This window comes from Astatotilapia calliptera, chromosome 5 (assembly GCF_900246225.1).
Source record: "Astatotilapia calliptera chromosome 5, fAstCal1.2, whole genome shotgun sequence".
Taxonomy (NCBI): Eukaryota; Metazoa; Chordata; class Actinopteri; order Cichliformes; family Cichlidae; genus Astatotilapia; species Astatotilapia calliptera.
The window spans coordinates 30,426,882-30,452,970 of NC_039306.1; the positions used below are offsets into that span (position 1 = coordinate 30,426,882).

At 42.0% G+C, this 26,089-nt stretch overlaps 1 protein-coding gene across 8 annotated transcripts in view; it reads right to left on the reverse strand.

Annotated features, from left to right (window-relative positions):
* The window catches only part of sema3fb (sema domain, immunoglobulin domain (Ig), short basic domain, secreted, (semaphorin) 3Fb), a 57,212-nt gene extending 32,092 nt beyond the window's left edge, over window positions 1-25,120 (reverse strand). For all 8 annotated transcript variants that reach the window (XM_026168856.1, XM_026168855.1, XM_026168854.1 and 5 more), the window contains exons 1-2: window positions 24,682-25,120; window positions 22,582-22,762 (exon numbers count right to left, since the gene is read on the reverse strand). In XM_026168856.1, coding sequence (XP_026024641.1) covers window positions 22,582-22,699 — 118 coding nt within the window. In that variant the 5' untranslated portion in view covers window positions 22,700-22,762; window positions 24,682-25,120. The remainder of the gene's footprint in view (window positions 1-22,581; window positions 22,763-24,681) is intronic.
* Between the last annotated feature and the right edge of the window lie 969 nt (window positions 25,121-26,089).

Here is a 26,089-nt window from a genome sequence, read left to right on the forward strand (position 1 = left end):
AGCCTTTGCCATTTTCTTTGCCATTTGGAGCCTGTATAGTCATCAGTCACCCTCGACATGAGCCACATGATGTTGATAGAAGCAGGACGTCCCCCCTCTCCCCGTCGCCTCTTTGAACAGGGGCAAATGATCAGCTGAGTTCCAGTGTGCCCCTGATTCCCAGGCCTTGGGGACAGGAAGTGGGATTAGTGAACAAATCCCGTTTTTCCACATGTATGTCAGCAGCTTCATTGCATTTTGCCTAATCACTTACTTTCTCTATTTAAAGGGCGCTCATCTGAAATGAAGGCGATTAGCCTTTATAAACAGCTTTGTGTTTTCGGCTGCCACTGCCTCACTGGGACCGTTCACTAGGCTAAGCTTTAAATGAGCTGTACCCCAAACACATGCACCCATGGGAACCAAGGGTCACAGGGCTAACTCCTTCTGAACTAAACTAACAGTTTGTTGGCCACTAAAGGAAACCCGCGTAGAAGTTACAAGTCAGCAAAAAGCTAAACTGTGACTTCATTATGCTCTCTGGTGCTATAAGCCTGCTGTTCCTAAACCGTGTTGTTTTAAAGGGGCTTCTAAGGCTCTGCAATCTTATCCTGCTTCTAAGTCATAACAAGATAATAGGTTCCCTTAGGACCCTAGGAATCAGTGTGGTGGGTTATGCTGTCCCCAACTGACAATTTGCATTTTACGTCAAAAAGGCAAAAAAAGAAATGAATAAATAAGTAAAACAAGTTATTATGATATCAGGAACAGTTCATTTCACGTCGCCTGGTCAATGAATTTGTACTGTATGCATGCCTACTTGGCCTGATCGACTTTTTTAGGGAGTTAGTTCTTTGCAGTCTTCTCCTACATGCTTCCTCTGAGCTTTATCTGTGTTCAGACTGTTATTTTGGCCAACCGTGCTCTATTCCCATGTAAGGTGGTGTTAAGGAGATAGTAGCTCAGAGGGTGGGTGGTGGTTTGCAGGGTCAGCGAGTTTACCAAGCCGATTTAGCCATCCCAGTTTGTCACTGGTAATCTCCCGGCAGCTAACAGGATATTAAAATCAGCCTGATAACTGCTGAGATGGATAGAGAGTGAAGCAGACCAAGTGGGTGCGAGAGTGATGTGTTCAGCCTCCTCCCTTTGTATCTTTCAAACATACTGATAACATGTGTAGCATGCACGTATACACGATGGGCCACAACTTTGACAACACCTGGCTCAAGTAGTCTAGGTTTTCCTCTTCCCCACAAAAAAGCTCTGACCCTTCAGCGGATGGACACAAACATATCTCAGGGTGTCCTGTGGTGTCTCTCATCCACTTGAGTGGGATGTTAGAAATTGATCTTTTGGTTTCTGGGGTTGCTGTTTGGAGCCCCAGAAGATCAGATGTGTTCTGAATAATTCTGTGCATGCTTGATCAGACTGAGATCTGGGGGTTGTGGAGAGGTCAGGTCAATAGCCCTGGTTATGTTTCTTGTGTTCTTTGAGCTGTTTCTGAGCAGTTTTTGCAGTAAGGGGAGGTGCCCTGGCCTGCAAGTGGAGGCCACTCCTGGTGTGTCATGTTGTTTCAAACATCACTGCACACAACATAATCAAACGATGCAACAACGCTGTAATGGATACAGAACCAAGAGTCTCCATTAGAGCAGTTTCTCTACACATGCAAAACCACAATGCAAACTAAGGATAAATGAGGCAACTCCAGATGGAAGGTGCTGATTAGGCGAAACCAAGAAGTGTGTGAAAGGTTCACATCGGGTCCTCTGTGGTGGAATATGGAGGTGTTTGCTTTGGCAGTGTTGACCAAAACCTCAGCCCCAGAGGCGAAAAGAGGAACGTGAAGCCAAAGCATCTTCGTACTGCTCCTCCTTTATAACCCCCCCTCAGTGCGGCCTCTTTTTGCCCCACCATAAACACTTCATTTCTTTCCGAACTCAGGAAACATGCTTTCTAAATCAGGGGAGCCTTCTCCTGTTTTTTCTCACATTCCCAGCCAAACAGAATTAATCTAAAGAGCTGGGATGTTATGAGCATAACTCTACCAGTATGTGACCTGTAATAAGGAGCTAATAAGCTGTGAACTTGAGTGGTCTTACATTTCACTTCCAGCCCAGCAGGACTTCATTTAGAAGCAAGCTTTTATTTACACATGCTACATAAAACGTGCTTGTCAAAATATATTTAATGACTTCAGGTGCAACCAGGTTTAAAAATCACATGTAGAAACTTCAGGGGGCGAAATTCAAGTCCACAGGTTGTCTTGACTAAGCCCTGACTACATGGCTATACATCTTCTTTTCAGCAATAGGTGTATAGTGCAATAATCAAATGGGTGAGAAATACACACCAAGAAAGTGTGTTTTATAGATTCTGACTGAACTGAACTGCAAAGAAAACCAAAAAAAAAAAATCCTGTGGTGTCCCAGGTGAATTAGCTGTAGCTGTAATTGCAGACCGAAAAAGTCCATCCCAGCAGCATTACATGTCTAGCGGAGTGCAGATATGCTAGTGGCACAAAGATCGATATTCCCTTTTCTCCTTTAAGTTGTGGTCTACCGAGCTCTCGCAGCTGAAGTACTTCTGTGATTGAAAGTCGTGCTCTGCGCTCAACCTCCCTCTGGTAAAGCCAAATATGAAGAGACAAAACAGCCTCTCTTTCTCACATCTCTTGATTGTCCTGCAGCTCTTCCACACGCTGAAATTGGCAAGGTGACCTTGATGAGGGGAAATGCCAACTGTCAATCATTGATTACCAGGACTTTTTACACATTCACTTAAGGGCTCCCCTTTCAAGTTTGATCAATATCAGCCAAAATGTAGTCAGAGAGTAACACAGAGGACTGTCAGCACTGTGCCTCAGGTAAGAGTGGGCATTTAAAATGGGTAGTGGAAAAACAGAAAAATGGGATCACACCACAAACCAAACCACACTAAACTGCACCAACATATTTCTTTAAAAAATACTTCTTTCTGAGGCTTTGCCGCAACTATCAACATAATAAAATCACAAGTGAGATAGATAATGTTGTTTTTTTGTTTTGTTTTTGTTGTTTTTTACAACCCCAATTCAGAAAAAACGTTGCTGTGATGCTGTGAAAAATGTTAATTTAAAAAAAGATTCATAAATCTCACATACCCAAAGTTTATTCACAATATTACATGGAAAACAAACCAAATGTTCAAACTGAGCTCATTTTGACTTTAATTAACCTCCAGGATTTTATAAGAGTTACATTCAGTTGGAGAAAAATGGATGTACGATATTTTATCTTACTTTAAGAGCTAAATCTTCTTCACGTGAACAAAGACCTGAGGCCGTGAAGCATTTTCACAGAACAGCAGAATCCATAAATGTGTTGCTCTGGAGATATGAAAATGTGTCAGGTGAAAAGGTTGTGCCCTGCCTCATTATTCTTGGATAGAATATTTGACATGGACTCAACTGTTAATCCAGAGAAAATCCTGCAGGGTTTTCCTACCCTGATGGTCGCTCCACGGATTGGTAGGAAGTGGTTATGGGAATGCTGGGCCGTCCTACTGCTAAGCCATGAATGTAACCATCCCACTCGGGCCTCGAATCCTCTGCACTCCCCATAATGACTCATTGATCTCAGCCTCTCAATCCCTACCTGCCTTATCTCAGTTAATGGGGCGGCATCGTGTTCTCTGACAGGGCTGCAATCTCTCCGAGAGCCTGAGTGCACTCAGAGGTCGGCGCTTTTGCGCTCTTGCAGCCCCACACCACAACCGGGAGGAAGAAAAATGTAGAATGTGAAAAGTGTTGTTTCTGAAGACACCCCCCTCCTCATTTGAGAAGTCCACAATCCCTCTAATACACTTTGTTGTGTTTGTTGAGTGGGATGATATACAGTCCCTATAGGACTTCCTTTATCGTTTCAATTACAAACTCGCACTTCACACATCAACAATTCTTTTGGTTGCTTTGGTTGATAGCCTGGCTTTGACCCCAAACATCTGAAGCTTACAAAAGGGACTCCCCTACACAAACCCATGAAAAGGCTGCAGAATCCACAGTGATTTATAACTTTTGAGGCTGGCATGACAGCAGAAATCAGCAGGGAGTAGGCGGGAGGGGAGGAGAAGAGTGAATGAATGGTCTAAATGGAGCAAACAAGTTCACTGTACTGCTATACATGCTCCTTAGCACGCTCCCTTTGCCTGTACTCCCTATGGGCCAATACCACTGAGATTGCAAAATTGACAAAAGAAAATCTGAAACTTATAAATCTCATACTGTACGGCATCAGATAAAAACTGGAGCAGGATTTTATTTTCCATATTATACTCCTTTTGGGGTCTCTTGACCATGAGAATACATTTCTTTTAAAATCATTTTATATCCTGAGGTTGTGGAAGTTTATTTAATAAAAATTTCTTTTCATTCAGCCAAAAGCCTGGATATCAGTCCCATATATGGGATACGCACTGGGAAACACGCCTGGGAGAGTACAGTGAAGTCATCTATAGAAGAAAAAAACAACACGTAAAAGAAGAGCCGGTCACATTTCAACTCATCTATATCCCAACATTATTATATCCCTTCCTCATTAATCCAGAGGAAGCCTGTTTCTTTCTTACTTGACTGAATAGTGCCTGAGGTGACATCTCCACAACGCAGCAGACATACAGACACCTTGACAGCTGTGGAAGTATACTGAGCTTTGGCAAAACTCAAAACTCAGCCTCCCTGGGAGATTTTTAATGACCAGTCAGGCTTTCCCCGATTTGGGTTTAAAATCGGAGACACCTGACAGCCTTGACGTTTGACTGACATGCAGGATATCCTGTTCTGTGACCCCGCAGTCGTCCTCTTGAACAGTCTTGGCAGTAGGTAATAAGCTACAGGAGAGGTCGGAGGTATGGATTACAAAGTGGCTAAAATACTGCACTGTTGAGAGTGAATTGCTAGATGGTAAAGACAAGAAAAGCAGAGGGGAGGAAGCCGAGTGGGAAGGCTTTCACGGGATTGCTGCGAAACAGACACAAATAATGGGCGAATAATCACTGGAATAAGAAAATGAGAAAAATAAATTATGGTAGTTGGAAAACATTTAGGGGCCCAGTGTAACCACGACATGTGTAGCTAGCAACAGCTGATTCCTGTTTGAGGCACCATTCACCTTTACTGAGTTTGAGAGCTCCTGTTTTGGAGGTTCAGCGTTTGTGAATTCAGGAATTAGTTTGAGTGATGGGTCTTCGACTTGAAGGTTTTTATCTGAAAGCTTGTTAGTTCTGTAACACAGACACTGATCTTACTACACTTCTTAAAACCCTAAACAGTTGTTCCTTAAGGTGGCACTCCTTTTGTCTTGCTGAGGTTTAGGTAAACATCCTTTTTATGGATTGAAGCGACTGCTTCTTAAAGGTTCCAGACATGTGGTTAAGGTTAGGAAGGAGCTTGGCCAAGCTTTAAAAAACAAGTCTTGGATGGATGGGCCAAGACTGTAACGCAGTCCATCCATCCAGCTTAGCTTCCCCCATACACAAACTTTGTCGCTCTTTAATAATGTATTCTGACTTCCTTCATTGCTCAACATGATTAACGTGATAGCTGGAGCACTACGTCACTCGTATCATTTTTGGTTCATGTTACATGTCCTGATGCTGTTGTTCTTCATGGGAGGATGCTCTCAGCCAGCATATCTGTGCAGGAAAGCGGCCTTGTTCTCACAGTCATCTGTGGCCCTGTAGCACCCGGCAATTACCCGTTAATTTCGTACGAAGCCCATCGTGGGTCACGTCCTTCATGTCCCAAAGGAGACCACATTAATATATTACACATCGCCAAAGAGAACACGATTCAGCTCCAATTATAATCCTGTTAATATCGTATGTTGTCATTGGCTCCACTCTTAATAATAAACTCGCAGAGGGCCATGGTGACTATATTAACAAAATGAACATAATTTCAATCATAAGGCTACAACTGATGCTTTTTGTATTTAGGTGACTTTTTAGTCTATTTCTTTCGCTATAAAGCCTAACTACATCCCAATGTTTGTGTTTACATTTTGATAACAGCGCTCGTTGTTTACTGCGGGCAGGAGCGCGCACCTTATGCCTTTGTTTGGCTGCTAACCCCTTGAGCTCCTCGGCAACTCAGCCTCACTTCCTCTCACTCTCCCTTCATCAACACTGCAGGCAACACACAGCTGTGAACAAGCCGGAGCCTCTAGCAATTCTCCTGGCCCTTGCCCAGCTCACACAGTGTTTCTGAAAAACATTTTAATTGACGCAGCAATTAAGCCAGACAAGTCAAAACAGAGCTCTTGCGGAACCTCTATATGAGCAGAGTAATCTGCTTCCCCGGGCAAGTTTATCTTGAGAATGTGGAGTATTCATCCAAGATATATTGCTTGTATCTCAGCCAGGGAGAGTTCACTGCAGAGAAAATATTTGGGAATAATGTGCAGTTAACTGCAGTGTATCACCGCTGGGAGTAGTGGGAGATTAATTAAGTGTACATCAGCATTAAAGGGTCGTGCCGGATTTTAACCGGTATAAAACAAATTATGCATGTTTGACATACATATGAAAAGCAGGCAGTTAGATTATTTTGCATTTATCAGTGCTTTTTAAACCTTCTCAAGGTTTTCTTTAAGTAAGAAAACATGAAACAATATTATGTGAAAATTATTACGCATAATGCTCAGTTTATATTTGAAAAACATTCAACTTCTAGATAAACGCCAACCAGAAAGACTTGCTTCAGATCAGCAGGTCAGCTGCTGTAATTGCTCTAAAACTGAGGCTACGTCCACACGTACCCGGGTATTTTTGAAAACTGAGATTTTTCTATGCGTTTGCACCTTTCGTCCACACGTAAACGGCGTTTTCGGTCACTGAAAACGGAGATTTCTAAAAACTCTGGCCAGGGTGGATAATTTCGAAAACTCAGTTTTTGCATTTACGTGTGGACGAGAAAAACGGAGAAAACGCAGCATCAAAGGTGTGCGCATTTTTTGACGTCACACTGTCCGCCACGTTATTGTTTCCGTGAAATGAATTTCTACAATACTGTTACTGTTAATTTTACTCTCTGCAGTGTTTAAATGCTTACATATACACACACAGTTACTGTCCCTCCACACATACGACTCGGTTCTGCTTCTATGCCCCAGCTTTGTTTACTTTTTCCCACTGAGGCTTCTACACTTCTGATTGGCCAACATTTCTACACGGTTAGGAATATATCGCCACCTGTTGCTTTGGCATGTTCCTGGCAGCGTTTTCCTTCATTTCTGCATGTACGTGTGGACGTAGCCTGAGGCCGCCAAACAAAAATCTTTTATCAAGATTCGTCTCATGTCACATGTTGTAACCTTTACCTGAAGTTACCAGAGCATGAGTGTCACGATTATGTGACATTAAAAAACAAAGGGGGGTAATTAAGTAAACAATTTGTGTCATTGTAAACAGCATGTTTTTAAAAAGTAGGGTAAAAGAAAGTAATAGAAAATAATTATAATAAGGATATAAGGATTCTGGTTAAAGCATACAAATCTGGTAAAGCTGCCCCTGGTCCTGCTGGAGGCTTCTTCCTGTCAAAAGGGATTTTTTTCCTTCCCACTGTCACAATGTGCTTGCTCATGGGGGAGAAGGTGACTGTTGTTTTAAATTTCACGCCCTGTAAATAAAACTGAATTGATTGAAATTGAGTGAAAGAATGGGAAACTTACAGAAATATCCATCTATCAGTCATCTTCCCCTTAACCTTGTCTAGGTTGCAGAAATGAGCACACCTCATTTTGTCAGATGTTATTTCTCACAATAAACCTCAAGGCCCTTTTTAAATCAAAACAAGCAAGAGTCAGATTGAGAACCAAGGCTGCAGATGGAAGCTTTACTAAAAAGCGGTGTTTTGAAAAGTCTCAACAAGATCTTGAGCTTTATTGTGAAAGGTTTATGTGGAACATAATCAAGCGGACACGCGATGCTGTTACCGTTGTTGTTGCTAACCTCAAACAGTGTTGGTCAAGTTACTTGAAAAAAGTAATCAGTAACTAATTACTGATTATTTCCCCAAAAAAGTAATCCCGTTACTTTACTGATTACTTATTTTCAAAAGTAATTAATTACTTAGTTACTTAGTTACTTTTTAAAAACACGATTTACAACCTGAATAGGTGATAAAGCGATAGCTCTTTCAGCCCAATTCTACTTTTTCTACATAATCCATCACACAAAATGTAATCAAATGGAAAAGTCTCTTTTTAAAACTTGTTTTATTAGTTTTAATCTTTTAACTTTATGCATCAAGCAAAAATTTAATTATATGCAACATTCTCTGACTGGAAGAAATTTGTTTAATATTTTAATTTCTGCACATTCCAGCACATAATGTTTTTTTTTTGTGTGTGTTTACACTCAGTCTTTCAAATAGATGCAAGTAAAACACAGCAGAAAATAAATAAAGTCAAAGACTAGCGGTCCTTTTGCTCTATTTTCACCTGTAAAGCAGGAGTTGGGTAGGCGGAGGTTTACCCTGGTGCAGGTGTGCCGTGGCGGTCAGTGGAAGAATCCGCGAGTTTCTCTGTGAGTTCCCCATTACGTGGTAGCGCACTCAGTGCTTGCTTGGAAGTTTAGGGGTTTTTTTTCGCTGTAAAAAGAAGTTTTCTTCCCACGCACAATGGACACTAATGTTTTTGTCACTTTTTATGGAATCAAACTCAAAGTAAGGTCAGTACTTCCACGCTTTAAACGCTGCACGCTCATACTCTCTCCCGCACTCGATATATATTGCACTGTTGATCTGCACACAGCTGTTGTCACGAACGTCGCACTTGCTTAGAAATTAAGAAATACTTAAGAAATTAATATAGCCACTACAGTGACCATCAGAACGATGAAAAAATATTGCCGTAAACAGTTTATTTTGCGACACCACAAAACAAATGATAGCGTAAAATGAAACGATAGACGTTTTTATATTGTCATTCGATATATATCGTTATATCAGCCCTAATTTAGATGACATTATTAGAGAATGTTAACAGCAGACCTTGTGTGTGAAGCCCTAACGACAAAAGGACAAAATGTCTGCAGGCATATCAACAGACATTTAACAGCACATGAAAGCATCCTTCACAATGAAGGCACGGCTCATAAAGGAGAATTAAAAAGGAGAGGGAACCCTGTGACAGGTAAAGTATCAGGTGTGTCAGTGATTGTTTGGGGTCATGACAACTCTTTTCAGAGCTCGCTCAGACTTCCCGTCTGATTAACGCATGAAAGTGAATTTTCTTGACATCTCGAGAGGCGTTGCCGAGCAGCTGAAGCACACTGTTAAGAGAAAGAAGTGTGGATGTGTTAAACCTGGAACGACACAGAGGTAGAGGTAGGCTTGAGCTGTGAAAAGACTCATCGCTGCATCTATCAGCAACTCTGGTGTCTGCGTGTTAAAAGCTGTTTCAGAACTTGACGTAACTTGGTTGTTAGATTTTGCAAGTTTCTTTGGCAAGAATAGAAAGAGAATGGAAAGCCGATAATGTGCAACTTAAACTAGGTATAATTTAAATATGCCAGGTTTTATCATCTTCTGTTGATTTTATTTCACTGAGCTTTCATGTTCTGTTGCCTTAGTTTTAGCTAAAAGACACTCCTGCTTTTCCCTTAACCATGCAAATCATAATAAACTGAGTCATGGTGTAATTACTTCTGACTGTGATGTTAGTCTCTGATGCCACTACGGATTTTTTTTAAGGTGCAATATGAGGTGCAACTACAATACCCTATGTCCAAACTGATGACCACAACCACCACAATAGCACATGTGCAACAAGTGCCTCCCACATCATTGCCAGTCTAAGCAACGCCCAACTTTTTTTCTTATTTCTGGCGTAATACTTTTGTGGAAACAAACTGCATCCCCTAAAACAACTCAAACACTTTGCTTGAACGTAGAGTAGATTTACAGATCGTCTCCACAGAGTCCAGCACTAGTGCTAATACGGCAAACACAGGGGTGAGCTTTACCACGGGCCTCAACGCAACAGTTAATTATGCCCAGAGCGTATCACCAGAAGCCCAGCATCTCACCTAGCCATAGTTTATCTTTCCGCTGCTAATTTGTTCCAATCAATTACCTTTGGAAAAAGGAGGCTTCCAAATTTACGGGGACAGGAAGGGGCTGTTTATTAATTCCTGCGTTTTTTTGTTTTGTGCCAATCTTTTAAATATTCCCTCAGGTTGGTTTTGTGCTGGGAGGCCTCCATTAAAAACCCATCGCTCACCACGGGGTTCAGCATGTGACAGAGAAGGGCGCCTGGACCCCCTGGAACCTCTCTCTCTGGAACCTCTTGGAACAGAGGGGAGGTTAACTGACTTAATTACAGGCTTTAAAACAGCAAACACTCATCACAGTTGAGCAGGATTACTGAGATCTGTCTGACAGCATTTTGAGTGAAGAGAAGAAACACTTTCAAGGTGGGCTATGATATCAGTGGTGACCCACATGAGGTGGACCTGAGAGCTTTGTCTTTTTTCTCTAGGTGTCAACTACAGTGACACAGAAATGCATTCACTGCTCCCTGAAATCCACACCACTGAAGCTCAACTCCAGTTAAATGACAAAATATGGACACATCCCATGGTGTATGATTACTGAATGGGTTTTCTGTGTTTATGTTTTTTTTCTGTGTCTATCCTGGAGAGCTCATCCAACAAACTTTCTGCAACTCTATTCTTGACTGTGCAGCCCTACTGTGCTGCTTTTAATTCCACCCTGAAAGATAAAACATAAGCATGTCAAAACTTGGGAAGGTAGGAGAAGACAAGCAGGGGTAAAACCTGATCCACACTGTAGCCCATGAGAGGAACTTTGGACTGATTCAGAGCTCGGAGGGAAAGAAGTGGGAGTGAAATCCTAGCTCACTCTGTGCCTGCCTCTCTTCCTCTCATCCCCTTTTCTCTGTCCCGGCCTCCCTCTGTCAGAGCGCTTCATCTTGGACTCTAGGCGCGTTTGTCTTCTCGCAGAAAAGAAATGCAAAGTAGGCTGCGCCGAAACTCTGGGAAACGCCACAGGACGTCCCTCGAGGGGGGAGAAATTAAATACGGCCACTAAGATCCACACAGTAAAGTGGCAATAAAGTATTCATTAACCCACCATTGAAGGGCTAAGCAGGAAAACAAGCAACTGAGTTAAGAAGTCAAACAGGGACTTAGAACACACAGTAACACCACGCTCTTTCATCTGAAGATTTACAAAACAATAAGAGGCTTGGAGAGCTCATGAGCATGTACATCTCGCCGAGAGAATCAAAGAAAAGGATGACAGAACAAAGTTAGCAACACCAGGGCATTACCAAATAGTTTCACAAATATTTCCCTTACTACTCATAATCCTCTCTGCTTTTATATTGCAACACATCTCCCACTGTTGGTCTGGCAGCGTGCCAGGTGGAGTGCAGGATGTAAACAGTCTCTTTTCCTCTTGTTGATTTTCATTTTCCCATCTGAGGACCTCATTTTTCACCTCCACTCTAAATTGCTGTCCTCCCTTTGGAGCGCCACAGTGGTGCTCCTCGGACCCGGACCGAGGAATCCTATAGGAAGCACGGTAAAAGGCCTGCGGGGATCCTGTGTGCGGCATTCATTGACAAAAAAGGCCTGATGCCAGTTTGACGTCCACCCCCAGGTCTCCCAGAATGTGAATGAACTTCTATGAATAAGAGGCAAACCTACACAAACACCCCTGCAGCTATAGGACCTTCACAGGGGGAAGAGTGTGTGGGCGACGCCAAACAACAACAACAACAAGGGGACTTGCATGCCAGGGTCTCCCCTTTTTCATCTCCCTCACCAATCAAGAGGACACAACACCACAGGGGGGACATTTACAAAAAAACAAGCCTATCAGGGGGTCACTGCCGGCCCCAGCCCATCCTCAATGGGTGGGATCAAGAGTCCGTCCCCACACTCTGCAATTAACACCTACTCCACCAACATGCAAAAGAGAAATCTCCAAATCAGCATTTCAAAACCACACCACAACAAAGACATCAAAGTGCATGCATTGTATTATGCCCGAGTGCTCTTATGGGTTAAACTCTTCAGTGTGTCTTCCAAACGGCCTCATTTCCCCTTACCAACGTGGAATAATGTATGACCTCATCAGTGATCGGATGAAGAGGTGGGAAGCAGGGTCTAAACATGGTGAAAGGTTTTAGGCGGGAGGTGAACTGCTGACTGCAGTTTATGAGCTGAATAGCGCACAGTTTCTGTGTTCTGCACTCCAATCTCACAGACGACTTTCTCTGTCCTAGCAGTATGGGTGACTGGTGATTGATAATGAACATTTGTTTGTCACTAAATGCGAATCTGAAGAGGTCAAATGTTGCCCTGGATTTACTTACTATCACTTTTTTTAAATTTTCTGAAACCCCAATAAAAAGTCACAGCGCAGCAGAAATAATCCAGTTTCATCACTGCGGCCAGCTGCACTGATACACAGCAACTAGAAACATCATGAATGGAGCCGGGGCTTCAGCTGAAAAAGATATTTATGGATGTATGCTCTTCTTGTACACCGCACTTTAAAAACTCTGTGTTATGACTTAAACTACATGGCAGCGATTACGTCAGCTTCACTAACATGACCTAATGTTTGCAAAACCCTTTTTTCAACATTAATCTCTATCAAGATTATTATGACAAAGATTAAGTGGGAGTCAAATGTAAACACTTTATTTAAAACTTTACTCAGAAAGTAGCCGCTTGCTTGTTGAACAATCTAACTAATACTCATATGATCAAATGTAAATATAGCATATTGTTAGGAAAATAAATTGGTGAAAAGTAGCCACCTTTAAATATATTTGCAAATTTTATGGTTTGTTGGAATTTGAGCTACTTCCACTTTCACAGCATATCAGAAATAAACATTATTTTCATTCCAGTAGATTTTATATGACAGCTTGTGCTACTAGGTGCTTTTCAGATTATTTAATTTACATGCAAAACACACAAAAATCTCAAAATACTCTTGTTTTTTTAAAAATCTGTTCCACTTCAGCTAATTCCAAGAGTAAAATGCTGCCCCAAAGTCAATGAATGAGAAACAATAATCGATTTGCAATCACTTTTAATACTTAAAATATTTTTATCTTATCATGGTTACTATACATACTTTACCTGAGCACTAACTGGGTGCTATCAGTGCTTCTACTTAAATAAATGGTCTACAGTATCTTTTAGTTGTAAAACAAATCATTTCATACTGTACATAGTAAACCTATGCTTGTCCAAAGTGCTCAAGTACTTGGACCGACCTCACACACAGAGAGCTGCTATGAAAGGTAGCGGCCTGACCATCGGGAGCAATTTGGGGCCTCATTGAAACAAGCTGTCAGATATCACAGTAAATATGTTTACACAGCAAAAGCATAGAAAACATACCATTAACATTATCAGCATTTCTGTCTTGACAGTTAACAAACTGATGGTCCAGTGCAGCATTTAATCTGTACTGGCAATATGCAGTCTATGACGTCACAGTGCATTGCACCATCTCAGCTATGGTGGATTTACTGCAGGGACGAAAAAAGGGCTCATCTTAGGAGTTCCAAGTCTGCAAGAGGCATCTGAAATACTACCCCCCAGCGTCAGAGGGTGAGAAATAATGTTGAGGTTGTAGATCAGAAGGTGACAGTGGCCTTGACCTCCCGTGTCTGGGTCACTCCCTCCCACTTGACCTTCCTGAGCAACTCCTATATACTTAGCGTCTTGATATGAGGGTGATATGAGATACCTCGTGAAGAGATAACGTTAAAAGCCTGCAACTACAGACGTGGACTGATTGTACTCTTTAGGCTAGAGTGAGGTAAGCATTCAGAAGCCTTAAGTAAGGAACAAGAACGAACAAGTGATGATTTGGCTGTTTGCAGCAAAAAACGAGCCAAGTGTCTTTTTGCAGCTTACCCCGGGGAAGTTTGGGGTGGTGTGCAGGACTAAAGTCACAGACCAGGAGGTACAAGGCAGGAGAGGAAAGGGACCGTTACCTTCAAAACCTGGTATGGCAGAACTGTGCTTTGAATATGATATGAACGTCTACATACAGCCCCGGTAGGGGGTTGGCGTTGGGGGTGGCGGGGTGAATTTGCAGAGGTTGAAGACAAGGTGGTTCAGTGTTCTGGATGAGCTGCAATGAAAAGAGTGCTTTGACAGGCTGGCTTCAAGGGAAGTGTTCAGGAGCAGATAAATGACTCAAACCTGAATACCATCCACAGTTTTAAGTCTCAAAAAGCAACGACAATTCTCTGTCTGATGATCTAAGAGAACAGAAATTGGTGAGTATTAGACCGTGATAGGGATCAAGTCATCCATCTGCCCAGATGACAAGACAAAGAAGCACTTCAAAGCAGGTGCCATTCACCTGGGCAACCACTGAATTCATTTTACCTGTCTCATTATCTTACTCCCACACCTCTGTGTACAGCTTCCTGTCTTTTTTACCATGTTTCTCTTGAGTTACATTTTCCTAAAGGAAAACACACAATGCCACATTCGAAACCGTAAACCTTTTGTGAAACTTGGGCGCAGGTTGAGCTGGATCCAAGAACTTGTGTAAGCCGTCTGGACCATTATTCTCCCTGACACCTTAATCTGCCACAAGAGAAACACTGGTGCTAAGAATATACAATGTTCAGCCTCAGCAGCAGTGCAAAGACAAAGCTAGTCTGAGTCTTCAACCTGTTCATCCGGTCTCCGCTAATGCCCTGTTTTCACAAGTGAGAAAAGACATGAAGTCCCACAGGAAGTCTTAATTATGCCACCTGGAAAGAACGAGCCTAGAAGACTGGCAGGTGTGCTAGATACCAACCAGGTTACCAAGATGTCAAGGCTGGGAATGCTACATCATTATCTATTATCAGTTTCCTCAACAAAGGAAAATGTAGTACAATGACAACAAAGGGTGACTGACGGTTTTCTCCTTTGAGAAGTTTTAGGCTACTGTTGGCAGTAAAACCTTTCCCTGGCAGCTTGTTGTGATTACAGAAACTAACAAAGTACATCATCTAACCTCATTACTTGGTTTCAACGTGCAAAATAATTTACGACTCCAAAACATTTGTCCATACTGTGACATAACCACGTTTGAGATCTCTAGTGCTCTAAACCTGCATATTTTGGCAATTTCATAAAAAACTGGAAGAGTGTACAGTTCCATAAATAGAAAACATATGTGCAACAGATAGCTACTGGTGGAAAGAAAGAAAAAATTACAACAATATCTGGACAGTTTGGGTGGTATTTTTCAGTCTTGTGAGGAGAGTCAGGGTGGCGGCATTAGATGCAGCAACATGCCCTTGAAAGACAAGATGGAGAGACAACACTGGGTCCTCATTCATTTTGAGAGACCATCTCGGTTTCACTGGCGAGTCACCTGACTCAGAAGGCTGCTCGTCAGGTGAAACCCTGACCAAAGCGCAAACGCCCTGCTCTCGATATGACAGATCTCATACTGCAGATGCAAAAAGAGAGCGCCGCTGACACGCCAGGAATCCAAAACACCCCAGTCCCCGTGCATTTACTGTAGTTCCGATGCCAGAGAAAGTTAGCTAAGTAGTAGAAGGAAAAAGGACATTAAGGCATAAGAGTTCGATTAGAGCTGAGCTGAAATTAACAGACTATTTGGCAGCTATTTTGATATGTTATGGTTAGAGTGGAGTTATTTACCAGTTCAGGCTTCTGAAATTAGTTCAGGCTTTTCTTTACCCAATATGACCAGTAGTTAAACTGTTAATTGGTTACAGCAACCATTTTTAATTCAGTTCAACTCAACTTTATTTCTATGGCACCAAATCACAACAACAGTCACTTCCAGGTGCTTCATATTGTAAGATCCTATCAATCAGACCCCTACCCTAAAAACAATGTTGTTTATTCTCATAAACATGAAGCAATAATTTTAAGAGTAAAATGCAACTGAAATATATCAAATCAAAAGTTTATTTATTCAAATAATAATAATAATAATAATAATAATAATAATAATGAATAAACAATAATAATAATCAATATGCTTGGAAAATATGCTTCGCATAAACTGCATACCGATCAAGTAAATTTCATTTGATCAGATTCCATTAAATTAATTAATATTATACAGACCTATTGTAAAAGAAATTGTGTATGTATGTATTCAACTAACTGAAAGAAGAAGAAGAACAGTCCTTTATTGTGATTATATGTTCACACGTAAAGAAATTTAATTTGGTAATTCTCAGCACACATGAAAAGAAGCACACACACACATACATATACATATATATATACATACATACATACACACACACAACCAACACTATAAAACAATTGAATGCATACTATCCATGTGTGCAGGTGTGAAGTATAAATATGTGCAGAAAGTCACAGATAGAATTTGGTAGAACTGAAAGTCAGCATGTTGGATATATTTTTTTGAATGAATGACCACTTGATGACAATGGGAATGAAAAATCCCCCTTTTAACAGGAAGGACACTCAATGAGGGGCAGCACAACTGGTTGTGGATGGGAGTGGTGCGTGGGGGATCAGCTGTCACCTTCATTGGTTGCCCACAATCATCAGAAGCATAAGAACAATGTTCTCTCTTAACAACTCTGCACCTGCACACACCTGCACGCACACACACACACACACATACACACACACACACACCTGCACACACACACACACACTCCCTACATCCAGTAACCATATGCTGAAGAAAGAGAATCCCAGCAATGATACTACTCCCTCTTTTATCAAACCTTAGGACCACCCAAGCAGCATGTGATACTCTTTACAACCTCACAGCCATATGGCATTAGAATCAAGCAGAGGTGCCAAGCGGCTATATTCAATAACACTGAAACACAATGAGTCAATTCATGGACCATCATAAAGAAAAGCCTGTGCGCATTTAACAGCGATTGGCAGTGAGAGGATAAAACACATATTCTAGGAGGCGCAGCATCAGCGCCGGGTGGGAGGCTCAGACAGAGCTAACGGTTGGCTATGAGATGACACTGTGAACGCGAGTTTATTTGCAGAAGGAAATTGGCACTGATAGAGACGGGGCATCAGCTTACTGCTGGATTCAGGGGCAACATGCTGAAAGGAGCCAACAGACTCATCTTTTCAGGGAATATCACACGTCTGTCCCACACATATACCTGACAAGTAGAGGGGTGAGGGTGGCAGGAGCACTGTCTCCTGCAGTACTGCAGTCTATGGCCAACAGATGAATAAATTCAATTGCAAAACTTTATGACGATAAATTCTTAGCACATTTAAAAGCAATTATGCATTACAGATTACATTACTTTTCATTACGGATGTGAGTAAAACTTGAAGAAAAGAATAATTAGAACCTGCAACACATATTGATTCATTGCGAATCACATTAAAATATTATCCACAGACACAAATTCTAATGACACTGTGCTTTAAGTGAAAAGTACGCTGTTATTTTTCATCTTCAGTGCATTCCAATCAAAACAATAGACTCAGTGGTCCAGAAATAAAATGTAATCACGGTACTATCAGTCATCCACCAAATAGGGGGCAGAGTTAAGGTTGCAGGGGGGCAGAGACAGACAGATAATCGATCCCAGAGTCTGACCTCTCAGTCTGAGGCCGTTGGACGTATACCGCTGTGAAGCGTTCACTGATTACCTGTGACCAGACAAGCATTCATGCCTAAAGTTGGGTGAGGACTGCTGCAGACCAGCAGTCACATTTCATTTACGCCAACTGCTAAAAAGATTTAAATGAAGCTCAATGAAGTGAACATAAACCATGCTGTGCTCAGAAATTAGCTTGGCCAGAGAGATAAATAGATTTCAGGCTGAGCTGCATCCCATTTTAACATGAACTCAGCTTTTAATTGCTTGAGCACAAATCCCCACTTAATGTGTTTCCTCACACGTGTGAAGTTATAGGAAAACCACGCAACAGAAGTTATGTCCATAAATTAAAACAAATGTGTGAATTCTAAAGTCCTCAGCAGTGATTATAAATGAGAGACAAATTTTCCCCATAAAGTTTAAGGAGCGGCCATTACAAATACAAATGTTTTGAAGTCATGTACACCGCAGCGGAGGATTAACACCATTTCCTGGAACATCGGGCTCAGCCTCTTTTTTCTTTAATATACACACTCTTCTCTACACCCACTCCATTAAATTAAAAGTCAATGGTTTCCAGGCCAAGTTGGACGTTACAATTAAGTGACACTTTTGACAGCTGGATCGCAGCAGAGCACAAGTTGCTCCGGACCAAACTACACTTGCACTTAAACCACCGTCACCACTTGGCCGTTTGCGTTCAGTGGTTAACCACAGCGCCACAAATGACTTCTGTGTGGCTGCCGAGGGAGAAGAGAGTTTTACACTAAATATAACTGAGCTTAGCTGCTGTGGAGACAAGCTGAGGTCTGGGACGTGGCCAAAGTAATAGTGGTTTTCAGTGCTTTTTCAGTCATTACTCTACTGCCGTGGGGTTATATGGACTCAGGCCTCGCAAACAGTAATTAGAGATCACAGCAAAACATCAGCAGCAGCCCCAGACGACAGGGTCAGTGGTTTCGTGGCTTATGCACGCGGTCGGGCACCATTGCAATATTACTGCGAGGGTGAAATTCTACCAGTATGCTTGAAGCAAGTCAGATGTGCATCAAGAAACTGAAAGGGAAGCTGCAGGTTGTTATTACTGTCAGCAAATGCACAAGTAATAATACAAAAGATCAAAAGTTTAAACTGCATTTGTCACTGAAACAATCAATGCTGAATAAACACTTAAGGCTTCAGACTCAAACATGCACGCCGATAAGGTCACAAGTGTTAAGAGCCTGGGTTCATTCGGGCAACTAATCTATAGCTCCAAAGAAGAAAGTGACCATGGGAATGTGTTGTGTGAACAACAGCAATAACAGTTTAAACATTTACTAGACAAGTGACAGGCTGGTTGTAAAAGGCCGAGCCCAAAGTCGAAGCGATACCAAACTACTGACTTATCGAAGCAGCTACTTCCCTGCTACACTGCTTTTTACATGACAGTTTCAGATTTGATCCTCATCTGTTGTTACTCGATGGAATTAAAAGCTAAACAGAAACATAACCACCCCATAACACGGGTTGACACATACCAGAATGCCTGGCATTTAACCCCAAAGGGAAGTTTCTAACCCTCTACGCTGCCACCCACCCACCAAAACACACATGCACTCTCACCCAATATAGACTACAGACTTTCCTGTGGGGTAAAAATAGTAGCCCGCTGTTTGCCGTTCACAGGAGGGCGTGCAGATGAGAAATATGTGGCTTAATGATGAGCCAGGGTGGCTTTCTCTTACTGCCACCTGCACTGCCTGTGGCGAGCCTGTTTATTGTAGCGGAGCTGACCCACATTCTGCCGTCATCCCGGTGGCTTTGGCCTCATGCGCAGTCAGAGGGAGGAGGTGGGGGCTAGTGTGCTGTAATCCTGATGATGTTATGGCATTTAAAGGACTTTTTACTTGTACTGACGGGACAGAGTGGCATTGCTGAAGTTAAGTGTGAGAAGCTTGTTTCCAAAAGGTGATAATTCTGAAGTGCTCTTTTGTGGTGCAAGACATGGCTCCACCCTCAGCGGTAGATTATGCTGGCCTGACTTTTCAAAGTGAAAATTTGCATGGAGACTCTTGACCCCGTGCCTCTGTTTGTTCTGAGCTGACGTTTGCCGTCTGCCTTAGCAATTAAGCAGACTAAGAAAAACTTTACATTAAAAGGCTTCTTCTTCTCTCTTTTTTTCGTAATCACCGGTCACGCCCGTTATGTCAACAACTGCATTTAAAGCATTTGAAGAACACAGCACAGCCTAAGTGATGTTCTGCGATTATTTTAAGCATATGAACTCACAGCAGCCCAGATGAGGCTAAAGTTCATGTGCCCAGAGTAGCAGAGCCATTAGTATGGATTTAGATTTGGATCTACTTTATGCAGGAACTGAAACATGTTATAGCAGAAATGTGGGCCAACAGAAGCAGCATGACTTTTTCCCTCCTCCCTGGAGTGTTTTGTCCATTTAGAAAATGCCATGTTTTCTGCAACACAGCGTGATATAAGCAGAACATTTAAAAGATTTTAAAAAAAAGAAAAAATGTAACTCTTAAAATGTTGAAACTCAGATCTTGCGTGACTTGGGAGTCTCAGAGAAAAGGGTAGAGCACATACACAATTCTGCCCATCACTTCACTAATGCACTGTATCTGGTGTTAAACGAAGACTGGTTGCTTTATTTAAGATAACTTAGCTCAAAGATGCCAGAAAGTGATTATTACAATAGACAGGTTTTCATCTCCACAGGATGCATGTCTCCATTAAAATCATTAAAACAGAAGAAAACGTGCATTACTGTGTGTTAAAAACTGTTATTGAAACCATAATTGATTCAGTCCCCAAACAGGAAGATATTTTAATATCAAAACTTTCACTGTGTAAATAAGCTACTTATCTGATAAGAGTCTATCATGCCAGTCGACTTCAAAAAAAAGTCACTTGATTAGTTGTTATGGGTTTGCTTTGTCCCCAATTTGCTCATCTGACACTGACTACAGCTTTTTGCCGTTTAAAGTGAGGAAGGCTTCTTCAGCCAGAGTTGCCCTTTCTCCTCAGCTGATAAGCCTGAACAAAGTCTACTTGCTAAGTTTATCCGTTAGACTTTTTATCCATTAGATTTTGCAAACACAAATCTTTTATCAAATGCATATGAGCAGATACATTGTTCAACTTCCCGTGTCCTCGAAGTACACTGAGAGGGTTATTTTAGCATCGCCGAACGTGTTTTCCTGCTATAAAAGCTGCACACGCGACATGGAGGAAAGGCAAAAGCAATTAGGTCCCATGATTTACTCTACCTGCTTTAATAGGGAAGTGAGGGCCTCCCAGACAGAGGTCATGGTTCTTAACCTCGCTGCTCTGCTACCAAGTTAATCAGTTTGAAACATGTGTTTAGTTCAGCACAGACAAGCAGCTTTATAGCTGCAATTTAAGATTTTTCTTCACAGGGTGACTCACTGGCATAATGATCAATAATTATGAAGTGGGACCTGAAAATTAACTCATACCCTCCTGTAGTCTCACCATAAAAGACCTGCATATTGCCCATACTTGTCTTCAAGCTGTGTTCCATTTATGCCGCCGCTCAGAGGCAAACTGCCTTCCCAAACAGCTCAAGCAAAAAACTTTACACATCATGATGCATCAGGGGAAGTGCAGCCAGCTTGCCAAGGTAAGGACTACAAGGCCCCTCTCAAAAAAGCAATTAAGGCAGAGGGAGTCATAATATTGAATGGAGAGGGGGGTGCATTCCTCTGAGAGAGGCAGTAGCAGTAGACTGTGAAATTCATATTGACTAGAGAGGCAAACATACACAGGTAAGCAGCAGTGCCCAGCTTTTTCCTTGTCAGCCAAAGAACAGCGCCTGTAGTCTGTCGCTTTCAAATATATAAGTTCAGCCATCCAAAGATGAACCTATACACCAGCTCACTGGACACAGAACAGCTTATAGAGTAAAAAAACCAACAACACGCACACAAACAATTTGCACAGTTCTCTCTAAAACAACACAGCACTAAGATGATATCTGGAAAATGAAAAAACTGCTGAACTCGGGATGTGAGCTCACTGGTGTGTTAAATCCCACTTGATTAAAGCAGGAAAACGCCTTCGACAATGAACTGTGCCAGTCCACTTAATTAAGTCAACTTGTACTACCAGGGAGCGCTGGGAAACGAAGAAAGCAAAAGCAAACAGGGGAGCTGCCGCTTGCTCCCCAAGCTTTTCTCTGGATGCTAATCAAAGGCTTGATCTACGAGCAGGACAGGCCCCGGGGATGTCGCTCTGCTTGGCTGATCCTGGCAATTTGCTCTTGGTAATACCCTCTCTCTCACTCTGCACCCCGGAGAACCCGGAAGACCATCTCACCTAATCTGTATGGCCGATGGAACGCACAAATACAACCTCCCCCCGCCTCCCAAAGTGCATCTGCTTCACCAGAGAATAATCACATAATGGCCATGGAGTTATTACATGCTCCTTATTATCCCATCTCTCTTTGTGGCTCCAATTTAGAGATTCAGTACTAAAGAAGACTGAAGATAAAGACACTGCATTTGATTAACTAAAACAATAATCATGTATATGCTCTCAAAATGGGCGAGACGTACACATTTCTCAATATGTGCATCTGCTCCGTCACTGTTTGTGTTTGTATTTGTGCAATACAGGCCAGTGGGAGCATCTGGTGGTTATTATGATGCCTGGAGGTCTGAGGAAAGGGAGCAGCGTGCGTATGAGAGTTGCATGATTTGTTTGTGGTCTGCGCAGCGCTGCTCTGGTGATGCTCTAAGTTCTTCCTCTGAAAAACCCTCAAGAACTTATCAAAGCCACAATCACTCCAATTGCACAACTGTCATTTCATCAGTCAGCCGGTGAGCAAACTCATGGCAGAGGAAAAACCAGCACTGACTAAAACACAGGAAAGCCAGGAGTAAACCAAGAATTAGAAGCAAGAGGGAAGATGAGGGTAGAAGAGAGCAGTTCAGGTTCCCACCTTTAAAAGAGATGAAGACACGGGGCGCGGCCAGTGGCTCATTGCTCACTTGGTTCCCAAAAGCCAAGCCGCACAGTGCCAGGAGGGTGTGGACCGTCCACAGACCGTCCAGCTGCATGGTGGACCAACCTCCTGTAGCTCCAAAGGCTGCTTTTTGTTTTTTTTGTTTGTTTTTTTAAATCTGCAGGGACAAAAAGAAACACGTGAGAAGAGAAGATGCTGACTCTACTTTACACTTAAAACCAAAAAAGAATCTGCCACCGTGAGCCTGTTTTTCATTTATAATTTTATGTGACGCGTCAAATCTGTATCTCCCAAGGGCCCCATCACACTGCGAGTTTTGGGCGACACCGCACCGAGGTGCAGAGTTTACGCCCAGATTTCTGGGAGCTTCATTAAACTGATGAGTCCTAATGGAAAGGAGCCAGACTTTTAGAGACTTGCACATTGCTTCCATTTGGTAAAAATTATGTTTGTTTTTCAGAGCGCGACAAAATAATGGCAGGATCGCGCTGACTCCACTGAAGCTTTTCTTCTGCTCCTCTACACGCAACCAAAATGCATTCCTGCATCATGACACCACGCTGTAATTACTGGGTTCACCTAATGCCAGGCTATACCACAACTTCACACTTACTTAAGGAAAATAGCACAAAAATAACATTGTGATTGATGCATCTCAAATACAGGTCTTAGCTGTTGATTAAAGAAAAGGCCTGCAAGTAATGACAGCCTCAAAGCTGAACAACTAAAAAAAAGGTGGTGACATTAATTGTTGATGAAGTATAGATACCTTTAAGCAGCTGATGTTTCACACATATGTGACTGACCATAAGAAATACTCGTGTATGCGGCTACCTCTTTACCTGCAAAACTTTTCTTTTCCACCTTTGTTCCCATAAAGCCTCCCTGAGCTTACTGACCGGACACCTACAGCCTGCATATCTCCTCTCCGCACAAACCACTGACACTTCAAACATTGGACGAATTTCCACCTCAAAAGCACCTTCAGAGACCTCAACAGAGCAGAACAGTCTTCAGACTGGTTGGCTGAAGCGAATTTATGAGTAAAAGCAGCTGTTTAAACCTCGGCTGTTTACAATTTGTAAACCATCCAGCTGTTTATTCTAAGAGAGAGGCCAACTCCTTCGCACAAGCGCATGAAATCAAACAAGGCACCGCTCACAGATGACACCGAGGATTGCGAAAGACACACCGTACCATGAAGTAAAAAATACAAATATGTATGTCATAGACAGTGATATGAAATATTAATACAAAAGTTTACAAAAACAAAAAACAAAAAAACAAAAACCCTTTTAGTCATGGAAACATCATATTAGTCCAAATAGCTTAAAAGAAGAAAAGGTCTCAGCTTCTTCACAGTTTATTAACTGACATGTGTTGAACAAATGTAATGCAATCATTAAAACTTACAGACGGAAACCAGTAAAATCTGGATGGACAGGGCTCAGTGGCTACAGCGCTGCTTTAATCCAGCAGACAAGAAAATAACCATCTGCATTTGCTGCCGATTAAAAACATTTTTTAAAACATTTCACAGTTACCGTGACACAGGGAAATTCCTCAGTGTTGTATTGTATGTAAAAATAAATAAAACACTATACAACTTTATTCACGTGCATGTATGAATGTGTTCTTCGGCAATGAATAATAATAATAAAACAAATTTCATGCAAAAATGTTGAATGTTGCTGAAACACGCTGAAATGTGTGTAACAGACTGGCAGTCTTGGCTACACATGGACGACAGAACTGTAAACAGTCTGGTGCGGTATTAGAGCGCACGGTAAACTGCACAGCTATTAAATAAACAGTGATAATGATTCGCGCTGGAATTGATTTTCCGATCAAAAGAAATTAATAATGATCATAATTTGCTGTTTCTGTTTCATTGTTTCAAAAAGAAAATGAGAGAGTCGGTAAGGCGTGGTGCCAATCATAAATTCAAGTATTTGACAAAAAAAAGCGCGATCCTGTATGCAGGTAACATGTTGCGTGATATTCATAATAAGGAAATAAAGTGTAAAATAAATACATAGATACATAATCACAAAGGAACAGTCCATACAGGCTTACCTCACGGGTCTCCGGATATAAGTTCAGCCTTGCAAGTCATTGAACAAACCAATTCCAACAGATCGATCACTCTCTCTCTCTCTCTCTCCAAGTTGAAAGCAGTAATAACAATAGAAAATCCCGGCGCGGCTTTCTGGTCGAACCCCGTTCAGGAGTGGGGTGGAGGTGGGGTGGGGGCACTTTGTACCTGTGCGCACTGCGTGTCTATTGGCCCCGGAGTTGTCAGTGAACACAATGAGAAAAATTACAGTTGCGCGAAAATAAAAAGGGAGAAAATGTTCCTAACTGAACCTTGTGCGTGACCGAGAGTCGATTGGATGCTGTCGTCGCACGACTACAATCAACATCTCGTGGGGGGGGGGGGGGGGGAAGCCGCTCGATACAAGAAAAGTCCCCGCGGTGTCCAGACGCGTAGCGTGTGCTCCGTCGGAAAGTTGGGCGCTCCTGACTGTAGGGAGGCAGGGCGCTAGCAGGTGGATGCAGAGGCCCATTTGCCTTAAACACACCCACAGGGCGGGCAGCGACAAGCCGAGCCGCCCATCAGTGAGCCTGCCAGCCTGGGGGGGGGGGACGACGGACGTGATTTACTACCTTATCATACCACAGTCAGAGAATAGACTTTATACTGTGCTCTGGTCTCGCGTAGCTGACTGAAAGTGTATTTGTATCACCATTTCATCATGGAACATTTATTATTACACAAAGATCAAAGCAGAAAGTTTTAGGATCATCCCCTTGTGACGATTTTATCAGGGGTTCACACCTTATTTAAACAAGATCAGGATTAACGCACTAACAGAGACAAAGTGTTCTGCGCCAGGTCCCACTGTCTGCCGGTCTTTATTTGTTAACTATGGGCTTTCAGTGGTGTTATGACAGTGTAATAAGTCATCAGTCTTTTTTTTAATAATTAGTTATTTTCTACTTTGTCTGTAAAACAAAGTAGAAAATAACGATTAGGGTCCTTTTTATAGATATACGGTCATACAATGAGACAGCCGAAAGTGTTCACAAACTGGCAATTCAAAGGCTGTATACCAACCAGAAACAGATGTGTAAAATAGAAAACTAAATCAGACAACAATACTTTTCAAATCATTTCAAATTTAACTCAAAAGACAAATGTTGAAAAACAGCCTTTAAAAAATAGACATGCATCGAAGCTGGAGCCAGTTTCATGCTTCAAAAACAGATGGGACAGGGAAATACAAGACTGGGGAAGTTGTGCAGTGCTCAAGAAAAAACTATGAAACACCTGTTTCAGAATCTGTCAGTAATTAAGATGATAAGTGACAGACTGGGCATAAAAAGAACTCAGCAGGGCTGAGTTTCTTAATATTAAATTTAAATTGTTTAAAATAAAGATTTGTTCATCTAAAGTTGCCAAGAATTTGGGGTTTTTATCATA